The sequence below is a fragment of the Gopherus flavomarginatus genome, chromosome 3, assembly GCF_025201925.1.
Source record: "Gopherus flavomarginatus isolate rGopFla2 chromosome 3, rGopFla2.mat.asm, whole genome shotgun sequence".
NCBI lineage: Eukaryota > Metazoa > Chordata > Testudines > Testudinidae > Gopherus > Gopherus flavomarginatus.
In genome coordinates, this window is record NC_066619.1 from 231919201 (window position 1) to 231944666 (window position 25466).

At 40.1% G+C, this 25466-nt stretch overlaps 1 protein-coding gene across 6 annotated transcripts in view; it reads right to left on the reverse strand.

Annotated features, from left to right (window-relative positions):
- CRACD (capping protein inhibiting regulator of actin dynamics) overlaps window positions 1–25466 on the reverse strand; it is a 226454-nt gene that overhangs the window by 96233 nt on the left and 104755 nt on the right. For 2 of the 6 annotated variants that reach the window (XM_050947335.1, XM_050947330.1), the window contains exons 3-4: window positions 15023–15106; window positions 4951–5022 (exon numbers count right to left, since the gene is read on the reverse strand). The exons of 2 other annotated variants lie outside the window; for them this stretch is intronic. In XM_050947335.1, coding sequence (XP_050803292.1) covers window positions 4951–5022; window positions 15023–15089 — 139 coding nt within the window. In that variant the 5' untranslated portion in view covers window positions 15090–15106. Of the gene's footprint in view, window positions 1–4950; window positions 5023–15022; window positions 15107–24754; window positions 24933–25466 lie in introns of all 6 variants that reach the window. 2 more of the 6 variants (XM_050947333.1, XM_050947331.1) reach the window with 2 other exon arrangements.

Sequence of the window (25466 nt, forward strand, 5' to 3'; positions counted from 1 at the left end):
TGGGGGCAAAACAGGACACTATTCCATTTCCATGCCAGCTTAGTTCCAGGCAAACTTTGCCACTGTGATAAATCATGCTAATTATGCAGAGATTCTTTGTTGTGTGGGTTACAAATCATTAATACCTTTACACTAGTAAAATGCCTCACATTTAGGAATAAAAGTTGGACCCAATTACACCTGAATGCCAAAGGAGACAGCCAGTGCTTTGTCTTCAGCATCACCAACATTCATTGTATTTTATTTTATTTGATATAACAGTCTTCAATTCTGTTAAGCACTGTTATAAAGAGGACAGCGAATAATTATTCTCCATGTCCACTGAAGGTAGGACAAGATGTCATGGGCTAAATCTGCAGCAATGGAGATCTAGGATAGTATTAGAAAAAAACTTTCTGAATATAAATTCTGGAATAGGGAGGTTGCAGAATCCCCATCTCATTGGAGGATTTTAAGAACAAGTTGGACAAACACCTGTCAGGGATGATCTATGCGTCAGCATAGGGGACTGGACTTGACGACCTCATGAGGTCCCTTCCAGCCCTACGTTTTTGTGAACCTACAATTGGATAACACAGAAATCATGATAGCTTAAGAAAGGATGTAGGAAGGACTCAGTACACTAATAAAAGGATACAATCTTCCATGCAGGTCCTATAAGGATCAGTAGGGACAGTTAAGCATATCTATTGTCAAGGGAAATTAATGTACTACAGATTCTAAGACACCACAGTAACATGTATCTTAGATATGAACACTAGACGGATAGACAGACAACTGAAGGTGTAGATTACGAGTTCTACATTGCTAGGCTCTTTGCTTCCTAAGACAGACACCATCATCACGCCTGGAGTTCCCAGGTGATTACACCAGCAGCCTCTATCTCAGACTCTCTATGGACATGATAGTATGAGGTGCCCTCAACTCCAATGGACTTCAATGAGAGTTGAGGGGATTCAGTACCTTGCAGGAGATGTTCAGCATATGATAGGATCAGTTCCTCCAAGAGAAACACTAGTCAACCAATGAGAACACTGTTTTGTGTTTCAACAGGGTTAATACTGGATATCAGATTTTGTTTCAATATTTTTTGGATTGAATGAAACTAGTACAATAATATTGAGGAGACGAGGCCCACTTGCAACGCCAACAGACCCCGGTCATCAGCAGGAAGGATCGAACTGGGGATCTCTGCAGCTTAGTGCGTGAGCGTCTACCGTATGAGCTAAGAGCCAACTGGCTGTCAGCAAAAGCTGTAGAGCAGATTAATTTTACTCTCTCTAAGTGGTCTTGGTGCCACTAGGTGGGACAGAACACCACACCCAGAAGGAGTGTGGGTTACAATAACATTGCATGCAAATGCTAAAAATTGATGTTCAATACAAAAAGTGAGATGAGTGGAAATGAACAAGCTACTAAAAATAAATGAACAATAGCAAAGGAATCCTTCTCAGCTGGTGACTGGCTACTCTGGACAGATGAACACACCTCTCTTTTTTGTGCACTTTAAAGCAGAGGTACATCAAGCAGCAAATCCAGTTTGCTACTGTTTGATATGGAGGTCCTCCTCACACCACCACTTCGGAAAGATTTGTCAAGTTGAACATCAAAACAACAGCTGTAGTCACCTTGCATTGAAGGCAGCCATCTCAATCATGACTTGTAGAGGAGAGAAATTAACATTTTACTTTAAAGGAAGTTATTTCCAAAGAGAATGATCATTTCAATGCTCTTGTTTTCCAAGTTATTAACACCAGATTACTATGCCAGAGCTCATCAGATTTCCTACTGCATTTTGGGGAAGACCCCTTGACGCTCTGCATAACTGCATTAGTCCTGATACTGTGAGAAAATGTCTGGAGTGTCAGTTAACTGAGGCAACAGTGCAAAGATGGTTACTGTATGTGTAAGGTAATGAAATATTTATCTGTAATGTAAGTTAAGCTCATGCTTCCCCCACCCCTCTCTCTTTTTCTTTAAAAATAGGCTCTGTGATTATATGAAAGAAAAAATTGTGTCAGTCTCTTCAGTTACTGGGCAGAAGCAGGTTGCAGCTCCAGGAAAGAGAAGCATTATCTCTAATGTTTCTCATTACGGGGGGCTTTCCTCACTTTTGATTTAAACCAAACTTCTTCCCCCTTTTGAATCACACTAGGTGTGTGTGGGGGTGGGGTGGGGTGGTCATGGTGAAGGAATTTTGCCTTAAAGAGGCACAAACACCCCGGAAGCGCCTTGGTGTGCAGTCTGATCCCTGGGGTGTGCCTGGCCGGATGTGTGGGCTGTTGCAAAGCTGAAGGAAGAGGCACCAGCTCTCACCTCCATCCATTTCTTCCCACTCCCTTTGGAAGGATGTGCAGCTATTGTGATGACAAAAGGGAGCAGTCCCTGTGCTGCTCTGAGTTTAGAGACTGAGACTGCCCCTGTCCCTGTGACCATCCGCACTTGGGAATTCAATAGGTTTTTAAACACAATTTCTAACAATCATGTTTGCCAATGCAATGATGACCATGACCTTAAAGTGTAGACAAGAACAAGTCATGGTCAGCACTTGTGTAAGAACTTGGTTAGCAAGTGGCAGTATCACATACAGCAGTTTAAAACTGTAGCCGATTGGTTCATCTTATCATCCATTTATCATTTATTTGGAGCTATGGTCAACTCACTTGCTATTTCATATATTTTTTATGTGTGCTAAATAGATGCAAGATGGGAAGGTCTGGAGCGACCAGAGGCTGGATCAAGGAAGGTCTAGGGCATGGTAACAGTCAGGTTCAAACACCAATGCCCATTCTGGACTAATGCAAGAGACACAAGTCTGAGGCATTCAAAAGATGCGTCATGCCAGTTACCTTGGTTATATTTCAGCAACAGAAGATTGATATGTGGTAGTTCTATCTACCTTTCCACAAGAACTTCTACCCTTATACCACTCATAGGACTCAAGGTGTATGGGTCAGATGAGGGATGCAAACCCAATTTATGTGTCTCTGTCTATTAAAGTAGGAGGCACCCTCAGGATATAAGTTTCCTACATCAGAAAAAGAGATGGTGACTCTCAGGACAATTAATCTATCCTTGAATGTGGCTCATAGCTGGCTGCCAGATATCTGGCAGTTTTTATAAGAGATGTGATCCAATGATCTATGCCGAATGTGTGATATAAGATAAGACAATGATTATTTCAGTGGCAAGTTTGCAGCAAGTGTGTAATCACAAACCAAACCCTGGATTCAAACATTCCTTTCTGAGAAAGTTTCGATCTGGAATTTGCAGGTTAGGCTTGAGCTGAGTTCTTGGGAATCCAAGTGGAAAGATGTCTCAGAGGAAATCTCAATAAGTCCCATAACTAGTAATAGCTAATGCTGTAATGTAAAGTCACATAACAAAAGGAAGGCCATTTCCTTCCCACAATGCTAATGGCAAAGTTGTCTTGACTACGGAACAAAAGGAAAACCTAAAGAAGTCTGAAAATTTGACGAGTAAATCCTTTCCTTTGTACTGAACGAACATATTGTACTCCCACACATATCCACAAAGGAAGAACTTCTTTATACTATAAATCTGTTCTGTTTTTTTCAGTGAATTGCTAATCAAATGAGCATATGATCTATTAATATATTACAACACAGAGCTGGCCAGTTATTTCAAAAAATTCAAATGTCAAATAACTTGTGTCTTCTTCCTAAGTGATTTTCCTCCTGATGTTGTATGTCTGTCTCTCCCTACTTCTGCTATCCTTTGAATGCATAATTAGAGCTGGTTATATAACATGTTGAGTGCTCAAGATCTCAGTGTACTCACTCATTTATTCTTTATTTCCCTGATGAAAGGTTTGACCTGACAGTTAGTTACAGTGGGATTTACTTCATTATTCCATATGGTAAAATGTGAGTTAAGTAAAAAATTTTTTCCCTTTGGTGGATTTTCAAGCGTGCAGGCTCAGGTGAAGCTTCATCTAATCTAATGAAAACAGAGTGCTATTTTACTTGCTTTAGAATCATTGTTCACATACATGAGGAAAGCCTGAAATGTTATGCAGTGTCCTTTATAATATAAAAACATTATCCATTGGCTTTTACTGAAAATAAATCTTGTTCATTTAACCAGCAGTTTGGTCAGAAAAAAATATTAGGAAAAAAAGATAACACATTTAACACAGTATTAATGAATCATATAATGCCCAATAATTGCACAGACACACATCTAATACCATTGTTGCCTCTTCAGTTCACATAAATCAAGTTAATATTAAATTTGTCAAATAAACCCTGTAAATCCCATGTAGAAGATAAAAACTACAGTTAGTATCATTCCATTTTTATCATTGAATATCAGTGCAATTAAGAGATGGTACCATTTGACAATACAGAAAAATCCAGTAGCAATGGAATTTCAGAGGAAAGCTTTAAAAAATAATATTTGCTGATGCTGAAAAATGACTAGGATGATCCTAAATAGCTCCCCACACACACTTTCACATTCCTCACCAAAGTTATCTTCTAGCCCCAAATACATTAATTCTGTACCTTCTAGGTCAAAAGAGCCAATTCAAAAGACAACAGAAAAATATAGATTATAGAGAGATATAGATTGCAGCTATGAAACAGAAATAATGAGGATTAAAATCTTCCCATCTAGCTCCCCCGATGTTAGTTGCCTATGAAAATGCAAATAGCATAATGGAAGAACATTCCCTCTATTACTCTTGCATTTGGATTTGACTCCAGTTCATATACATTTTTTTATTAACTACCCAATGAAAATGAAGGAAAGCAGCACATAAATTAGCAGCAGCTCAAAATTTACAAACGTGAAGCACAGCACACTATGCTCTTAAATCAGCCATTCACTGGAAATAATCACAGCTAAACCACCAAAAATGTACAATGCACATTTGACTTACAGAACATTGTATGCTTCAGAATCCACAAAACCAGTTTGTGTACTTACAAGGTTTCTTAAACAAATTGATCATCCCTACAATTTCAGATGTAGTCAGAAAACCTCCAGACTTGATCTTCTCTGAGGAGGAAACAACAGAAGCCATGAAATCACCAAGAAAACATGTTTTTATTTTTTAAGAGAGCTCTTAAGGGCATATCGTAAAGTGAAAGGAAACTTTGTGAATGCAGACTTATGAATCACGTGGTGCATGCACTCCTATATTTAGCTTCTATTTAACACTCCCTCACTAAAGTCCTCATAAAGTAAATGATCTTCTCAAAGAAAATGCAAACGGTAATTCTTAGCTGGTAAATCAGTGTGATTTAGTGAACCAATAACAGGATTAGGAGCCAGGAACGTCTAAATTCTAACCCTTTACTTGCCACTCACTTGCTATGTGAAATGAGGTAAGTTGCTCAACCTCTCTGCTCCCAGTTTCCCCATCTATAAAATTGAAAAATGACAACTTACCTTTTTTATAGAGGTAAACAAAGTAAACAGCTGGCATGGTACTTTGAAGATATAACAACTGCTATATAAAAGAGTCAGTCATTTTAAAAGGCAACAGATTAAAAAATTAAATTATTTTACAATTAACATTTCCAACATCTACAGAAACTGTTATACATCAAGTAGTTAAGTACTAGTACTTTCTGAGAAAGGGTCACATGGTACAAAATGGAGATGAAAAGTGAGTTAGGGCTTGTCTTCACTTAAAATGCTACAGTGACATAGCAGTGCCACCACAGCAGTGCTGCTGTAGCGCTTCAGTGTAGACACTACCTCCACCTCCTTAAGAGGTGGTAGCTAGGTTGACAGAAGAATTCTTCTGTTGACCTAGCACTGACTATATGGGGACTTAGACTGGTTTAACAATGCTGCTGACTGATCTAGTTAAACCAACCTAATTTTCTAGTGTAGACCAGGCCTTAGGCAGACTGCACCATCTTCACAGAAGAAGTGAAAATAATGAGATTTCCTCTCTGGAAGTGAGAAGAGTTCAAACATCTAAAGAAAGCTTTACTAATCAGTTCTAGTCACACATTTTGGCCACCAATAAAAGTCCACTGAAATCAGTGGAAGTCGTTCCATTTACTTCCATAAGCTTTGTATTGGGCCCTTAATGTATTACTCCACTGGCTACTTCTTTACAGAAGTTTCAAACATCTATGACTTCCAGTCTTTGAGAACAAGACTTTAAAAAATAGTAGCCAAAAGTTAGGCTCCTAGATCCATATTTAGCACCTAAATAAGTGGCCCGGTTTTCAAAGTGCAGAGCACACAACAGCTACTACTCTAGTAGCCTTGTGCTAGGCAATCCTGAATCACATTCTTTCTGTATCTCTTTTTATACTGTGATTCACAATCTGTCGTCTTAGAAGTTTTGGACAAGATTCTTTTAAAAATTGGTGGCTAAAGTTAGACTTTTAAATCCACTTATTTAGATTTTCAAACATAGATTTCAAGCCTAGACTTAGGCACCCATTTTTGAAAATTTTCATCTCAAAAACTTTAGATCCTATCATTAATCTCTCTGCCCAGAACACATTTTGGTTAGTGGCAAAATCGTTCATAGCTCTGCACTTGTAATTTTTGCTGCCACATACATCCTGATGAGATTGGGTTTGTAAGAAACCCAAATAGCTAATGGCCATCTTCTGGTTAGGGTGACAGAGATCCTGGCTCCTGCGAACCAATGAAGGTGGTTCTTGAAAGAGATAAACAAATGTTTCTTAACAGGGTAGCACCTTAATTAAACCCATGGCACATTCAAAACAAGCTCTCATTTCTTGGATCACGATTTCTCTCTCTGGCCAAGTTAACACAGTTCAAATAACCAAACTATTAGTGTCTCAGAACCCCAATCACTGCTCAGACACCTCAACACCACACAACATAGGGACAGTTATATCCCAAAATACAGATGGGCAGACAAATGAGATGGAGGTGACAGGGGAGGAGGAGGAACAGGTAAAAGGAAAACTGGGAATAATATACCTAGTTGCTCCCCCTACACCTTCTGCCTCCCAGGGCATTAAAAAAAGTTTTACAGTACATTTATCAAAGGGGTAAATTTTATAATATGTTTCTTTTAAGACTCATTCTGTTAGTGAAACTGATAGATTCTTATGACATAAGAGGACTTGTCTTGTCTGAGTTTACTTTTATTTCTAATTTAAAAAGCAACTATCCAACTCCCCAAGTGTCTCTGACAAATTACACGAGGGATTTATATGTAAAAACGAAACAAACAAACTGAATTCAGTCTGCAGACCAACAGACAAGTAGTACAGAACTTGGAGATGTCATGCACTAACACTTGGAAGCCCTCCTTAAACTGGTTCAGAATGTGGTAACCCACCAATTAAGTTTCTAGACAGACCCAACATATAGTAACTCCATCTAGAACCCACTGCAGTAATCCATTCTTGAGGTGACAAAGGGTCCTCATCCAAAAGAAAGAGTAAATATCCTGGCCAGGTGCAGATGGTATAAAGCATTCCTGGATATTGGTACTATATGATCAGCTAACTGGCAGCTGAAGATCCAACATTACTCAGATTGGAAACAAGAATCAGCATATGTCGGTACACATCCTCAACTGAAAGAGGAGAAACTATCCTTACTGTATCTTTCAGTCTTATCCAGAATGAGATTCAACCAACTAGCTGTCAATACTCCAATATCTTGATTAATCTAGGTATTTAAACAATACTGACTGGGACAAGCATGATAAGAGACAAAGCTGAATGTCCTCAGCATACTGGAAGCTTGCCAACAGTTCCTCATTAGCTCTTTTAGCTGGTATTCCTCAACCAGCACATGCAGAATTGGGACATTTTATTAGGACAGACGTCAATTTACTACCCTAGAAAAAACTGTGGAATCCAAAATCTCCTTTTATTGATGAACAGCTTAATTGATAGTAGATTATAAAGAAAGCGGAGGCTATAAAAGCTGATGTGGTCAAAATTTGGAGCAGTTGAAAATAATGGCAGTTTTTCCATTGACATAATGGACCAAACATTAAAAGGGTCTGGATTATCCTCCTCCTCCCTGACCGCCAACACAAGCAATTCCAATTGACTTCAAAAGCTGTGGTAAAATCAGGGCCAAGACGAAACATTTCAGGGAAAATGTGATTGGGTTCAGTGCACCACAAGTACTTCCACTAACCTAAATAGGCATCATGTTTTTGTCCTGTTTAAATGAAATTTATAAGTATACAAGACATCTTTTAAAGTATTGAATGACGAGCTGCAAAAGCTGAATAGTCTTTTATGTAAAAATGAAGGCAGCATGTTTGAAAAGTTTCCATTGTTCAAATATTGGTAGTTGGTTGAAATCTACGGTAATTTACTTTGAGCTGATTCAGACATCAAAAAGGTTGCAGATCTTAAGAGTTCATAACTAGAGACAAATTTGGGTAATGATTAATTAAAAAACTGATTTCTAAGTAGCTTCAGTTTTTGAAAACTGAGTCTCAATTTGGAACAGGGGTGGTGGTGTAGTTTTACAAAGAACAATAAAAACAAGCAGAGAAAAAAGAGAAAGAAATTTAAACCTAACAGAGAGTTAGGTCCTGTTTTCTGAGTTTTAACAGCTGATCGGAGAGTAAGTGGGCATGGGCAACATGTGAACTGTCCGTTTGGGGAGGCTAGCTCTAGCTCCCCCACCTGCCCCTGCCCCTTCTGCCTGAGGACCTGCCCCCCTCCAGCCTACCATCCGCCCTCCCTCCCCCTACAGATCCCCAAGCCCCCACTGTGGCCACCATACCCCGCCCCCCACCCCAATCCTGGGGTGCCCTGCCCCAGCACCCCCAGCCCCGGAGCACCAGGTGGTATGGTCCCAGAGCCCCCAGCCCGAGAGCGCCGGGGGCCCCAGCCGCCCCAGGTCTCAGGCCAGTCCACCCTAGCCGCTGCCCACTTAGGGGAAGAGAAGCAGCCTGCTTGGGCTGGGGCCATGAGGGAAGCAGGAGGGGGCTTCGGAGAAGAGTGTGGGCAGGGTTATGCCTGGCTGTTTGGGGAGGCTCAGCCTCCCCTGGCCTGCGATACCTGCTGCCCATGTAAGTGGGAACTGACTGATATCAAAACCTGCTATCAAGTTTGTAGATAAAAACAGAACTATTTTTGTAAGAATTCAATGAGGAATTGTGTGTGTGTGTGAGTGAGTGAGAGAGAGTGTATGAGTAGTGCATTCATATTATATCTTATATACACAAATATCTATATCTTGAACAGCTGCCAAAGCTCTACTGGCTAAGCCACATTGACATGTTACCTGAAACATTCAGAGCTACAGAAAATGTATTACTGAGCTCTCCTGAAACAGTCCCTGAATATGGTCTGGAAGGATACTGGATGTGGAGCACCCCAGCCCATGCCAACCACTAGATCCATGTGCAGAGGAAATGCACCACACAGATTTTTCCCTTCCTGTGCAATTACATGGTTAGGTTTAACCACTCTCACAACACTGTTTCCCTGTCTTCAAAAGGTAGTTTATGGGTCTGTGGTTAATGCTGAAGGAAGCAGATAGAGACTGTGCAGTTTAGGGTCAGGACTAGGGAGGCTAAAATGGGAAGGAGAACCCCATCTTCCCAGCCCTGCAGAGATTTCCTGGAAAAATTAATCCGGACAGAGCTCTATGCGTCCTCCCCAGCCACAGCTTGTGCATGTCCCCGCCTCACACCCAATGGGCAGCCATGAGTAGACTGTTGCCAATGGAACATGCTGCCAGGAACTGGACAAAGGACACTGCTAGAGGTCAATGTAGATGTGGAGACTCCTGCAGAACCATGGGAGCCCTGGGGATCTTCAAGGTTTCAGGGCGAAAATGTATTCAGGGTGGGCTTTTGATGGGACTGCTCATGGTAACACGGTTAAGCATGTGCACTGGAGCCTTAGTTGGGAAACCCTGAGATAAGTTTCTAAAAATCAGGAATGCAGATAATAGCACTACATTCAGACCTGGTTCCAGAGGAAGCAGCAGTCAGAAATACCCTAACGTAACAGTAAATTCACCCTTAAGAAGCTCCATTAGCTGTATTAATAATATTGATAACATCCTGAAATTTGTGCTCTCGACAGCATGGCTCATCTCACATTTTCATCTTGTCTTATTTTGGATACAAGGTAAGGTGAGGTGAAGTCACTCGGACCATTAAGAGTGAGATATAATTCTAGCTAATTCTAGACATAGATCTTTAATTTTTGCTTCATCATAACAAAACAGACCACATGGGGAGGGGAGGTTCTGTTCAATGTGCATTACCTTAGGTGTAAGGCACTGAACTCTGGTAATGCAATTTGATTTGACATGATCATTAAACCTTGAACTCAGGAAACATGACTGGTCAGCAAACTTGCCTATTACTTAAAAAAAAAAAGAAAAAGCAAACAGCTCACCGATTCAGATAGATGCCACAACCTATATACAGTCAATAGAAAATATTTAAGTCATTAAAACAAATCAAATCAAAAACAGAGCTGCTGTAAACCAGACTAAATTACTCTGTTAGAAGTCAGGAAGTGCCAGGTCAGGTACTACTGATGCAAAAGACAGGACATGTTGTTTAAACAGGGTGTGGCATATGGGAATGGCAATGAGGCAACACAAAAGGATTTACACTTCCTCAAACAGCATAATTCTGTCTCTCCTCTCCTTTAATATTTAATATTTACCAGTTGAGATGTGCACACATAGCAAACTAATCAGGTAAATGTAAGAAAATGTAAGGAAATGGGTGATCCAAGGGATTGTATAAGGGATTAGCAATGGGATATAAAGACATCAACTTCTAGGCCACTGGTTTGAATCCCGCGCTTATTGGTAGTGACCAGGAGTTACACCATCCTATGCCTGTTCAGTCACCTATGTGAAAGAAATTTGGTGTTCTTGGTCCAGTTCCTAGTGGGTAGGTGTTGACATCACAAAAACGAGTCATACATGGAACTAAATGGCATCCTCCTTGGCATTTCAGAGGCTCAGAACTGAATGGGCATAGAGAATAAACTACGCTTTCTCTCACCCCCAGATTTGTTCCTCCCAAGGATTAGGGCTGTGGGTAAGACAAAGTGGAAAAACTTGCACTGCTGCTGTCTGTTATACCTGTTCTGAGGGTAAACAGAAGTCTTCATTTGCCAGGGCTGTCAGTCCAACACCTTTCCAACAAATTAAATTCACACAAAGAGACACACACACACAAAGTGATCTTTGAAGGTGTGCCCCTACGCTGGCCAGTGGAGAGAACAGTCTCTTCTTTTAATGATCATTCTTGTAATTCACCACCAATCTACTTCTTATTATGGTCATTTTATGCAAATAAGACCTGGGCACCTATCCTTTCTTATTTCATTAAACCACAGACACCCTAGTCCATTATTGTTCATCTCAGCTAAATTTCCACCAGATAGGTTCCATTCACCAACTTACATTGCCATGACTTTAACACTTTTTTCAATTCTAAATTTTTTAAATCAAAGTAATAGCAATCTAACCATTGCCATCATTGAAAGTGCAAAGCTGAGACAGCCCTGCGGAAAGAAAAAGGAATTGAACAGAATGAGGCCACATCACACCTCGGTATACCATGAAGTTATTCTCTTCACTTGAACAATTTCATGTTCATATACTGCAGTAATAATCACAGCACAAAATACCACACTGTTCACAAGTTTAAAGAGACAGAACCATTTCTAATTCTTTGGTGAATAAAAATACCACAGTTAATTGGCCCCTTCTAGCCTTCCACTGGCTCTGTAGTCAAACAGAATTTAAGAGAAACTACAGCAAGGATGACCTTGCATATTTCCCCAAGTACAAAAACCAGACATCCCTATTTTAATTCACAGCCCCTGGGTCATGGAAAGTTCCATGGTTTTATCCTGGTTTGAATACAGGTTTTATCCTGTTTCTTTTGGGACAGCGGATAACTTGTTTCTTGGCATTTATTGTGTTGCAGTGCTGAAAGCACAAAGTGCTTTCTATCACCAGGCAGATTTGCTCTTCCAATCCTCTGGCCTTCCATATATCTGTGGCCACTTCTCTATTAAGCAAGGTGCAGAAACAACGTTAGCTCACAACTGAATGACTAAGACATGCAAAAGAGGGCTGCAATTCAGTGCCACAGCCTTATGGTAATGGTTCTAATTGGGAGGATCATTCAGATGCTGGAGGAGGAGAAAAGTGCTGGGAGTTAAGAACAAAAAAGGTAAAATGTTAAGTACATTTAAGGAGAACTGATGAAGGATGAAGAGCTGATTGAGGGCAGAACAGAAAGGGAAGGAAAGAGAACACAAGGAAGCGAGTAGAGAAAATTGAGGGGCCTGACACAGAGTTTCAAAGGTGCAAGTCTGCATGGGACTAGTAATATCTATGGAAACCAAGCGAATGAAAAATACTACCGTTCACAAGCTACAAAAGAGAGTTATCTGCAGCTTGTATACAGCACTAGTGCTGTTATATAGATTAGATCAGGGGTTCTCAAACTAGGGGTCGGGACACCTCAGGGGCCTGAGAGGTTATTACATGGGGGGTCGCAAGCTGTCAACCTCCGCCCCAAACCCCGCTTTGCCTCCAGCATTTATAATGGTGTTATATAAATAAAAAGTGTTTTTAATTTGTAAGAGGGGGCGGTCGCACTCAGAGGCTTGCTATGTGAAAGGGGTCAAGTATCAGAGGGGTAGCCGTGTTTGCTGCTTTTACTGATCCAGACTAAGAATCCTGTGGCACCTTATAGACTAACAGACGTTTTGGAGCATGAGCTTTCGTGGGTGAATACCCACTTCGTCAGATGCATGTGTCACATCTGTGTCACATGCATCTGACGAAGTGGGTATTCACCCACAAAAGCTCATGCTCCAAAACGTCTGTTAGTCTATAAGGTGCCATAGGATTCTTTGCTGCTTTTATGTGAAAGGGGTTACCAGTACAAAAGTTTGAGAGCCACTGGATCTATCTGCAGGTTTAGAAAATGTTTTACGTTTTGCATTTATAAATCTGGTTTCTCTTTTATTTGTGCAAGTTTCGCCCTCTGTCCTTTACCATATTGTTGGTTACCAACCTTGTACAGGCATTATGAAGGCAACATGATTTTTCCAAAATACTTACCTGAAGCTGAAATAGAGTTAGGAAAAGCAGCCAGGATTGCCCAGTATTCACAGACAAATGTTCTGAAAGGAAGCTTAAGCTATGCCTACACTTCAAGCTGGAGGCAAAATTTCCAGCTCCAGCAGGCACACTAGTTTTGATCGAGCTGGCACACTAAATATAGAAGTGAAGCTGCCATGGCATGAGTGTCGGGATGGGCTAGACTCCCCAAGTACAATCCTGCCTGCAATCTCAGGTACTTATTTGGGCAGATATTCCATCCTGATACTCATGCTGCTATCACTACACTTCTATTTTTAGCACGCAAACTCTGTCAAAGCTAGCACTCATATCTACTCGCAAAAAGCGCCAACTCCATGGGTGCTCTGGGGCTGGAGCACCCACAGAGAAAAATTAGCAGGTGCTCTGCACCCAATTGCCATCAAGCACCCCCCTCCTTACCTCCTTCTGCCCCTAGAGCTCACCACATCCTTGCTCCTCCTCCTCCCTCCCAGCACTTCCTGCCCACTGCCTAACAGCTGTTTGGCAGTGCTTAGGACTTTGGGAGGTGGAGGAGTGGGGATGCGGCATGCTCAGGAGAGGAGACAGAGAGGCAAGGACTTGGGGGAACGGGGTGGAATGGGGGCAGGGCAGGGGTAGGAAAAGGTGGGGATTTTGGGGAAGGGCTGGAATGGGGGTGGGCAGGGGCAGGAAAAGGCGGGGCAGGGGTAAGGGCGGGGTTCGAGCACCCACCGGGCAGAGGGGAAGTCGGCGCCTATGTCTACTCAAGCTGGAAATTACATCTCCAGCTCAAAGCACAGATGTATCCTTAGAGGGGTAAAAGGGAGTGTACTAGCAACACAAAGACACAAGTTTTGAACAAGGTGTGTACCCAGAAAGGCACAGCTCATGAGTCAGAAATGAAATTAATCTTTATGATTAGTAGAGATAGGCCTGAGCAGTGCCATACCAAACTGTTAAACTCTATGTTTTGCTGAATCAAATTATAAACTTTTCCAAATGTGGATGTTGGAAATTTGGATCAGATTTCAAACATTCCCGAAGTCCATAGTGATCCAGCTTGGCTCATCACAGAGAGTGGTTCAAGCTGCAAACTCTGATCCAATCCTAGATTAGCATTTGTCATACAGGTTCAAGCCCATCTCTCGTAATAGGGGATCATTTTTCTGCAACCGAGCATTTGATGCACATCTGTTATGCTAAACATTCTTTCTAACAGTTAAGAATTTGGTAACTACATTGTCTAGTTAATAATACAAGATAGAAAACCTTGTAAAATTTAGTGCAAATAATATTTAGCAAGCATGTGTTACATCTGTTAATAAACTAGAGAAAGGGCAAAAATGTATTAAGAGGCTTGGGGAAGTGCCTTGTGAGGAAACATAGTTGCTCATGTACTATGGTAACAGGGCCATATAACCAACTATATTAGACAGACAGATATGAAGAATGAAAATGTGTGTAGCTTGGCCAAATGGTAATTAAGAAAGGATACAAGTACAGTATTTGAAACATGCAAACACCAAGATTGAAGAGAAATAGTTTACAGCTGCTCAGGAGCACATAACTAAGTATAGTGGAAAGAAATTATGCCAAGAAAAAGTCCTCTGAGTTTTGCCTGAGAAAGGGCTATATGATTTGGCCCATTAAAATAAGAAAGCTGTTTTGAAAAAAAAAAACCAGTGGTTTACAATCACTAAGAACTTGCTAGCCCAAACTATGATATATCACTTTTATTTAAAATGGAACATGTCAGAAGATCAGTCTGTGATAAATAAAACCTGGAAGGCTGGTCACAACTACAATCTTTTAGTCACAGCAAGAGCACAGATTATATAGGCCGCTTTACGTTTCTTTTTCCCAGTTCATGAGAAATAAAGAAGCTTCATACGTAAACAAAATGAAAAAGAAAATGGATTCTGTCTCTTTAAGTGCAATCAAAAGCACCAATTTATTTTTACAGTACCTGAAGCATTAGTACTCAGTACCTCAGCCTGAACATTCTGTTTAGTGTCCCTTTCATCTGTAGCCATGGCTTTGTCAAATGTTACTGAAACAAAAAGTACAACACAGCGGATTTACATAACCAATAAATTTAGGAAGACAGAAATGCATAGCTCAGCTCCACTCATTTTTTCTCTGTCCTCTTTACAATGAAATTTCTTATGTTTTAACATTATTTAGATGCATTTGCTAAAATATGCAATAAAATGCATTATCCAGTTTGACTATTAAATCTTCAATACAATATAAGTATTATAATTGCATTTAATAAGATATGACCAAGTGGAGCTCCAGTAAAACATACCTCCATCAAATTACGGAGCCCTGTAATGAGAAGACTGTATGGGATTGAATATGTTTGTATTTAATTTCAGTGTCTAGTTTATTAACCAAACAACTACAGAGTGAATACATCTCTTTCAAAGTTCAGTTGCTCCCTGAGCTTTCACCTATAGAAGAATGAATGTTTTTCAGATTTTAAGTTCCACCAGGTGATAAAGAACTAATATTACAGGTTCACTAAAGGAAGAGACACTGTGTTGCCTACATGAAGAATGCTATTCATACCAGTAGACTATACCTTTCTGAACCAGCAGGATATTCATTAAATAATTATGGGGTTTATCTTTCTGTAAACATAGGTTCAGATTCATAACACTTTAAAAGGTCTTGAAAAGCTATTGTAGGGAGAACTGCCTGTAGGCTGTGTACTTGCTATCAAACTAAATCTCAATCTCCTAGAAATACTTTTTCCTCTCTTTTTTCAGGGTGGAGGTAAGGGGAGAGAAGGATGATATGGTGGGGGGGCATTGCTTGACACAATGTTACATAAATACAGTGCGGGCACAGATAAGGCAATACTATAAGATATTAACACAAAGTACACCTTTTCAAGACCTGATGATGGGAAACAAAATTAACTGGTTGCTACTGTGAAGGGAAAATTCAGCTTGTGTTACTAGCCAGGATACAGATTTGGAGACATCTCTGCCTATTATAGGCACATTGTTGTATGCAGTAGATTGTTGTAGCCATGTTGGTCGCAGGATATTAGAGACACAAGGTGGGTGAGGCAATATCTTTTATTGGGCCAACTTCTGTTGGTGAGAGAAAAAAAACTTTCACTCTTACACAGAGCTTTATGCTGACCTGAAGAAGAGCTCTGTGTAAGCTTGAAAGCTTGTCTCTGTCACCAACAGAAATTGGTCCAATAAAAGGTACAGTATTACCTCACCCACCTTGTCTTTCTATTGTAAATACACTAAATCACAGAACTTCATGGTAACTATAAACAGCAGTAAATATTAGGTAGAGGTATACAAGATATTATGGGCCAAGTTTTCAAACATAGTATATGTGCTTTAAGTTGCACCTACAAAATAGGCACATGCAAAATGAATTGTGAGTGAACCATTTGCATGTAACTATAATTTTTGCACATGTATGTGTTCCATGTACTTTTATTTGCTGCAAGTGTGTGCATATATTCTGCAGATGCAGTATATGAAATATATGTTTGAAAATGTGGCAATATTTCTGAGGTGCATTTTGGAAGCAATGTCCTAGAGTTTAACTATCTCAGTCTTTATTTTAAAAATGTTGCAGTATTGTACAATTATGGCTCTCAGCACTGTAATAACACTACTGGAAGAAATACCGTTTTACATCATCACTGTAGAATACTGCAGCATAATTTTATAAAAGTTTCTAATTACTATTATTTATATAGCAACATATAGCATACATAGGCTAGCACTGTACAGTAAGTGACCTGCTCAGCAATTAACAGATTCTTGTACCTAAGAACTTTTGCCTAATGGTAAAAGCAATACAGTACAATGAAGAGCTGAACAGAGCAGAATACGGTCATTCAAGTAAAAAAAAAAAGGCTTCACAGAATGTATGGTTTTAGAAGGTTTGTGAAACAGAAACAGAGAAGACATTTTGCATACGGTTACCAAGTAGATTCATGAGAGTTGTATAATGCCCTCTGCACTGCTTTAAAATGTACCTCACAGTGTCCTGTGACTACTTGCAGAGATAAACTCAAATGTATTACCAATATAGACAGAAGATGAAAAGCTGCAGAGAGAGAGGTCACAGAGTGGAACTCATGATGTAACACTAATCTAAATATTGGTTCTTTTTCTTCTAGAATTCCCAGAAAAGTTGCATCTGTTGACATCTTGCCAGTCACTTAGTACCTGATTCAGGAACACACTTATCTATGTACTTAAAGTTCAGCATGTGATTCTGTGCTTTCCTGAATAGGGTTGTTCTTCTGAACTGGGGCCTCTAAGAACATTTAGCCAATTAATGCACTGGCACTACAACATTTACAGCAGGACTTGGTGCAAACATACACACCTCCTTAGCAGAGGCAAACCAGGACTCATGGTGTAGGGCAGAGATGGCATGAACCAAAACCCTGAACCCAAAATTCCTGAGTACAGTTAAGATCCAAATCTGAATTTTACACCTCAGACCCATCTCTAGTCTATAGACAGCAACACTACCAGTTGGGCTAAAAAGAGGAGTCTCTCACTGCCCCTACCCTTGGAGTATGTAGATGTATAATCTCCTCTTATCTTGGGATTCCTCTTGCTTACTGTATTTCATGCTGGTTATACATCAGAATTCAACACTGAGGCTAAATCAAAAGTCATATGTCATAACTAGAGATGAACCCAAACTGGAGCAACAGCATCAGAAAATCCCTGAACATTGGAACTCAGATCCAGTCTGAACATTGTGACTACAGCCTCTGTCTATAACAGACCAACTGTGAACAACCTCATATTGAGGAAAAATAAGATCCAGAGCCAGACTTAGCAATTTGGGCCCAGCACAAGAGATAATGTGCCAAACTTATCCCTAGTGTAACTCCAATGAAACAACAATATAGTTACACCAGGAATAAAGTGGGCACAAAAGACAGTGAAGTAAAGGATTAAGAGAGGACACCAGATACTGTGGCAAGGGGCTTCCCGCTTACTGCTTCTAGTGAGCATGGGCACTGTGCTTGGGACTATTGCATTAAAGTAGGAACAAAATATTTAGTTCTAATTATTAACAGGGTAGAATGTAAAAGAAATGAAGGCCTGATTAGAACCAAGAAATACTATCAAAAGCGATGTTAAAAAAAATCAGATACAACAGTTCTTCTTATTAAAATGGCAGAAAAGGTGTGTTCCAAAATTGGCTTCTGTCTGATTAGAAGCTGTTACATTAAAATTTCTAAAATTCCCACAGTAAATTAATTATAGAGAAGAGAGTCTTTCCTTAACTACCACTTTCCATTTTTTCCCCCCAGGTTTTGAATGCCGGGGTGGAATTTTTCAGATAAAACTTTTTTTCACTGAAAAAATGCAGATTCAGTTTGACTGAAACATTTTGTGAATTTATGTCAAATTCAGCAAATTGTTTCATCTGGAAAAAAATTTAAAAATCAAAATGTTTCATTATAACATTTTCTAAACAAAGCATTTCAACATTTCAATTCAAAATGACTTTTCATTTTGAATTTTACTTCAATTATATTTAAAAAATTTAAGATAAAAACTCTGAAAAACAAAATAAAACCCTAAACTTTTGTTCAGTCAAACTGATTTTTTTCCCCAATTTTTCAGGTTAGCCACCAAACCAAAAGATCAGTTATTCATACAGTTCTATTCCTGACACAATTTTAACTGCCACTAAATGTAGTTTTTGTGCTAAATTCCTAGCATTTTTTAACATATCTTGTGTACCTCAGTGGATAGCTCCCTAAAGCCAGGGACAAGAGGAGCTACACTGTCCAGGAATCAGAGGGAGAAACTGCCTGCTGAAGTTGCTCATGTGTTAGCACTCTTGAAGATGTGATTGCAGAGCCATTGGCCATTATCTTTGAAAACTCATTGCAATCAGGGAAGGTCCTGGATGACTGGAAAAAAAGGCTAATGTAGTGCCAATCTTCAAAAAAGGGAATAAGGAGGATCCAGGAAACTATAGGCCAGTCAGCCTCATCTCAGTCCCTGGAAAAATCATGGAGCAGGTCCTCAAGGAATCAGTTTTGAAGCACTTAGAGGAGATGAGTGATCAGGAACAGTCAGCATGGATTCACCAAGGGCAAGTCATGCCTAACTAACCTAATTGCCTTCTATGATGAGATAATTGGCTCTGTGGATGAGGGGAAAGCAGTGGACATGTTATTCCTTGACTTTAGCAAAGCTTTTGATACGCTCTCACACAGTATTCTTGACAGCAAGTTAAAGAAGTATGGGCTGGATGAATGGACTATCAGGTGGATAGAAAGCTGGCTAGATCATCGGGCTCAATGGGTAGTGGTCAATGACCCCATGTCTAGCTGGCACCCGGCATCAAGCACAGTGCCTCAGGGTTGGTCCTGGGGCCAGTTTTGTTCAATATCTTCATTAATGATCTGGAGGATGCCGTGGATTGCACTCCCAGCAAGTTTGCAGATGACACTAGACTGTGAGGAGTGGTAGATATGCTGGAGGGTAGGGATAGAATACAGAGGGACCTAGACAAATTAGACGATTGGGCCAAAAGAAATCTGATGAAGTTCAACAAGGACAAGTGCAGAGTCCTGCACTTAGGACAGAAGAATCCCATGCACTGCTACAGACTAGGGACCGAGTGGCTAGGTAGCAGTTCTTCAGAAAACGACCTACGGGTTACAGTGGACAAGAAGCTGGATATGAGTCAACGGTGTGCTCTTGTTGCCAAGAAGGCTAGCGGCATTTTGGGCTGCATAAGTAGGAGCATTGCCAGCAGATTGAGGGATGAGATCATTCCCCTCTATTCGGCATTGGTGAGGCCTCATCTGGAGTACTGTGTCCAGTTTTGGGTTTAACACTAAAAGGAGGATGTGGAAAAATTGGAAAGAGTCCAGTGGAGGGCAACAAAAATGATTAGGGGGCTGGAGCACATTACTTATGAGGAGAAGCTGATGGAACTGGGATTATTTAGTCTCTAGAAAAGAAGAATGAGGGGGGATTTGATAGCTGTTTTCAACTACCTGAAAGGAGGTTCCAAAGAGGATGGATCTAGACTGTTATCAGTGGTACCAGATGACAGAACAAGGAGTAACGGTCTCAAGTTGCAGTGGGTGAGGTTTAGGTTGCATATTAGGAAAAAAATTTCACTAGGAGGGTAGTGAAGCACTGAAATGGGTTACCTAGGGAGGTGGTGGAATCTCCTTCTTTAGAAGTTTTTAAGGTCAGGCTTGACAAAGCCCTGGCTGGGATGATTTAGTTGGGGATTGGTCCTGCATTGAGCAGGGGGTTGGACTAGATGACCTCCTGAGGTCCCTTCCAACCCTGATATTCTATGAGAGAGGCTCTGACATGTGTTGGTAATTTCTTTGTTCATGATATTTTATCCCTATTTAGAAATTACTGAAAGTAAATTCAGCAAGAGCAGCCCTCCACGTTTAGCAGTGACAATATAACCTGTCAGCTAGAGGGAAGTTCGGTGAAGAAGGCTTTGTCATCACTCACTTCCCCAAACATTTTGTAGCCTCATAGATCTCTGGAAATTTGATACAGCCAGGGGGACCTGCAGGGTGTTTTCTCCTACATTACACCAGCAGATCTGCCTATTTCTCTCCCCTTCAGGGCCAGCATGAAGCATTCCTCTCATCCTCAAACATGCCAACCTGCTACACTGCAAGCATGAGCCACCATCTTGGCAAATACCAGGGATTGAATTTATGATCCCTAGAGATAAAAGCATGACCCTTTACAGCTTGTTCTAAAAAGCCACTATCTCAAGATGAGAGCTATCACAGGCTCAAATCCTTTGTGGATTGGGCACAGCAGGAGATATACAACACACACACACACCGACCAGTGGGTTACACATGCAAACCATGTAACAAATGAGCTACATGTAAAATGTGTATTTTGGTGATTCAGACCATAATTTACAGACTATCATAGTTTTTAAATACAAATGTGTTTTAAAATAATCTTTGCACCGTGTGAATTGCATGTAACTATAGCATCCTCCCACATAGATCGGAAGCAGGGTTTGGAGCCCTTTCATATCTCTAACTTAGCCACTCTCTGTTTAGCTACCAGAACAGGGGCTGCAGGATGCCATTACAGTGGGGGGGACAGATTTCCCTTCCCTGACCCCCTCTTCCCATCTTAGGTGCCCCTCCTCTTTTAGCAGCCTGACACCCTTGCCCTCCCCCAGCCCATGGGCATCTCATCCATCCTCTCCAAATCTGAGCAAGTTGTTTTGTGACCTGGCACACAGGGTTGCAGCACCATTCAGGTTTGGCCCAGTCAAAAAGTGGTCGGGCCATAGACTGGATGGTCCCCCAACCCCACCACCCATCTCTGCAGCCTATGCAGAATAACTGTTAGCCCCTGCATAGACCACTCATTGGTGGAAGACTTGACATGCATTGTCATAATGGGTTACACAGCTGCTTATTAATCAGCTGCATAATATTGGTGATCAAGAACCCTGAATTCTATCCCTGGCTCTGGGAGAGAAGAGCGGGTTATAGAGGTTAGAGATAGAATAACACAAACTAAATTAATCAGTCACTCTAAAAGGCAGGGTAACACAATAAAAAATGTTGGGGATAGTAAATGTTAGAGTTGAAGAAAATGAAGGCTTTTCTATTCCCCCGCCTGCTCAAGGAATGGAAGAGCAGAAAGAATGCCTAGAAGGAAATTTTAAGCTTTTGGAACATCAGGACAGGCACTACAAGCAAAACAAGCTTGAAGTCATCAGCTGTTAAACTGAGAAAGAAAATGAAATAGTAGACTGAGAATCAGGACAAATAAAGGACAAAGATGGAACTAGAGCTAAATAAACCATCAAAAAAATTCATACTAAAATAAATAATTATTTACAACTACATCAAAGACAATAGAAACATAATACAATCAATAAGATGACGCATTTGAATATACAAATAAAAAAGAGCATTAACACAACAATGTGGAGATTCAAAAATGTATACATTATTCAGTGTTACATTTTTGCCTCTTCTTTTCTATAGTATAAAGCAGTGTGTTCTTGTCACAGAATATTTTATGGAAAGACTATGGGGCACATTTTGTAGTAGAAAACTCTTATTAACTCATGGAACCAAAACCTATTAAACATACATGCAAATTCAGAATAAGTAGCGTATGTTTTACATATAATACTTATAAGATATGGTGTTATACACAAACTAACATGAAAATGGCCTCTTTCATAGAGGTATTTTATTTTAAAAATATGTGGTATTATATAGGCTAGAATACAGTAAAATATGTGCTACTTGCAAACTACCATATTGTTTATGTATAAACAAAAGCTTCATTTAAAAAGGAATAAAAATTGGCTAAGGGGGATATTACCCTTACACAAATCCTAAAAAGCATGGAAACACAAAGTTATGGGACACCTCTTATACCTTAGCTTTCATACAGCATCTTTCCACTGATGGAGACAGACTCCACATCTTCACAAGGAACTTCCTTCTGCCTTCAAATAATAAGAAAACACTGCACAGAACACATTAATCTCCCTTACAGAATAACTCTGAACCTTACAATTACAACCGCAGCATGAACAGGTTAAGTGTGCTCTGCGTTAAGTTTTATGGAGGGAAATGCTATGATCTTGTAACAGGAAAAACTGGGGAGAGGATCATATTATAAACTTTGCTTGATAACAGCATAATTTATTTAAATATACTTTTGAGGAATGTTGGCAATGAGTTTTAACTATGTGGAAACTGTGAATGGTAACAAGCTAGTCATTTATTAGCAAAAGAATTAAAGTAAAATCAGGCAGCAAACATTACTTAGCTTTTTTTTAAATTAATGCCACCCCCATAAATTAAGTAACAGAATTAGCTGAAAATTCATCTTTAATACCCAGATTATATATAGTAAACTTAGGAAGACACACTATATTCTTCATACAAAACAGAGAGGTTGAATCCCTGCATTAAGTAAAAAACTGGACCTAAATTTATACAAATGTACTATTATACATATATACTGGGGAGTCACATACTTTGTTGCTTCTGTAGGCTAAGAACACTGCACCAGCATCTCTTTGCATTCCTCCATTCCACCCACAACCTTCCTATATGCCACCTTCTCATTCCCCTCTATTTTAAGGACTTCATCCAAATTTCCTCCTGCCAGGGGTTTTGTGTGTCCACTATTCCCTTCTCCTCCCATATAAGGATCGTCCATTTCCCCTCAATGCCAGCAGCTCTGTACATGCCCACATTCCCACTTCCTCTATGCCCTCCAGTCTTCCCTTACCTCCATAGGAGAGGCTCTGCATGCTCCCCACCCCCATACCAGGTTTCCCCAGTCTTCCCCCGTGCCCCAACGGGGGTTCTATGTGCCTCCCATTATTCGCTTCCTCCATACCTGGGTCCCCCATTCTCTACCCCATGCCACAGTCTGTGCACAACCCCATTCCCCTTCCTATATCATTATTATTTGTCTAGGTGACAAGTCATTCAGGATATCAACATGTTAAATTCTATTGGGAGGATGAGCAGGGACATTGTTAGGCTGGATGGTGTTAATCGGCACGTGGCCATTCTCCAAAAGTGGCCACACCCACATCACATATCATTTGAACACTTATTTTATGTACATTTAGGTGAGGTATGATGTGGAGCTTTCAAGTGTTGTGTAAGCCTGCAGGTGAGGTGAAACAATGGTACCCAGAATGAGAAAAAGTGTCATTTTTTGCAGTTCCAGAAACATTACCATATGACTAGGACTATAGTTCAAGTTAATTTTCATGCCTTAATGTGATATTTATTCATAAAAGCTACCAAACAACAATGTATTTTAAAAACATTATTGGTGTGGCATAGGCAAGTATTTTCTTTTCAGAAATGATGAACCTGTTTAGCATGTGTCAAAAATGGCAAATATCAATATTTTGCAAAATATTACATGAAACATTTTCACATAATATATTCTGAATTGTCAAAGTATCTCACAAGTGATTATAATAGTTTTCTATATTTTTAGTTGAAATTTGCTGACCCGATCAGTCTCATGCTTCTGGTTGTGCACAGGAGCAGGAGAACTCGTGCTCATAATTTGTACTGTATAGTGGGTAGATATAAATTAATGTGAATTCGCTTTTGTATATACAATGTAGCATCTAGTACAGTGGTGGGCAACCTGCGGCCCGTCAGGGTAATCTGCTGGTGGGCCACCAGTTGGTTTACATTTGCATGGTTGCCCGCAGCTCCCACTGGCCGCAATTCGCCATTCCTTCATAAAATGGAAACATTTGAGAGAGCAATCAATCTAAGGGAGGCAGCACATCAAAGAGGAGATGATGACCTGGTGTGCAGAATATCTGCAGAAGACTTGATTACTAAGGATGTAATTTATCACTCAACATGCCTTTCTTCCTATGTCAGTAAAACAAATCTTAAAGCAAAACCACCTACTTACACCGCAGCAATAAGGGCACCATATGACATTGCATTTTATCAGCTGATTGAAGAGACAGACAATGATCCTGTGTACAACAAGAAGGCTCTTCTCCTGTCTATGCTCCTACAAAGATATAAAGCCCTACTTCCCTCAGCTATAGAAACTGCAATCTATTCCAGTAACAAATTACAAGCAAGATTAGAAAAATACTATGGTTCTGCAATTTCATTCCATGCACAGCATGGACAATGCAAACTTACCATTGTTCTATGCAGTGAAATAACAACATTAGCAGATGCGATTCAATCTGCTAGTAATGTAATGCAGAAACGTGCATCATCCAAATGTTTTGTGGATGTTCTTCTGGCGAAGGAGCCTGATGAACAACTTGCCAATGAACAAGTGTTCTTTTTATAATGCCTACTTCAGTTCTTTGGTCTGAAATAGACAAAATGAAAACCTCAGAATATTATCCAAAGCCAAATGATTGTTTATAGAGCAGCTACTTTTGTGCCCCAAGTGGTGCAGGAGTTTGTCCTTTGGTTGATAGATTAAAAAAAGACATAATTCAGCCTGCAGGGAGCATCATCCTTCAGAAGACATTCAAAGAAGGTGCCTCTCAATTGTGAAGTGCATAGTATGCAACATCAAAATTACAACACAACTCCATATAAGCCTTGCTGCACAGCTACACCATGAATTCTCAATGTAATTGAGCTGGAGGTGGTTCATCATTAGTGGTGCAAAAATTAGAGATTCCTGGGAGGTATGTTCATTCCAAACGGAATTGTGCCACTGCATGTTCGTTTTATGCATCTCATCCGTAAAGAAGATGATAATACAGACATCCGCACAGAGACTGCTGATGGAAAGAATACCTTCCATTCAATGGCTAGAGTGCTATATCAAGAAAAGTCTGCAGACAGTCCAGCATCACAAGAAATATCACTGAAGCATTGGAAAGAAATGTCA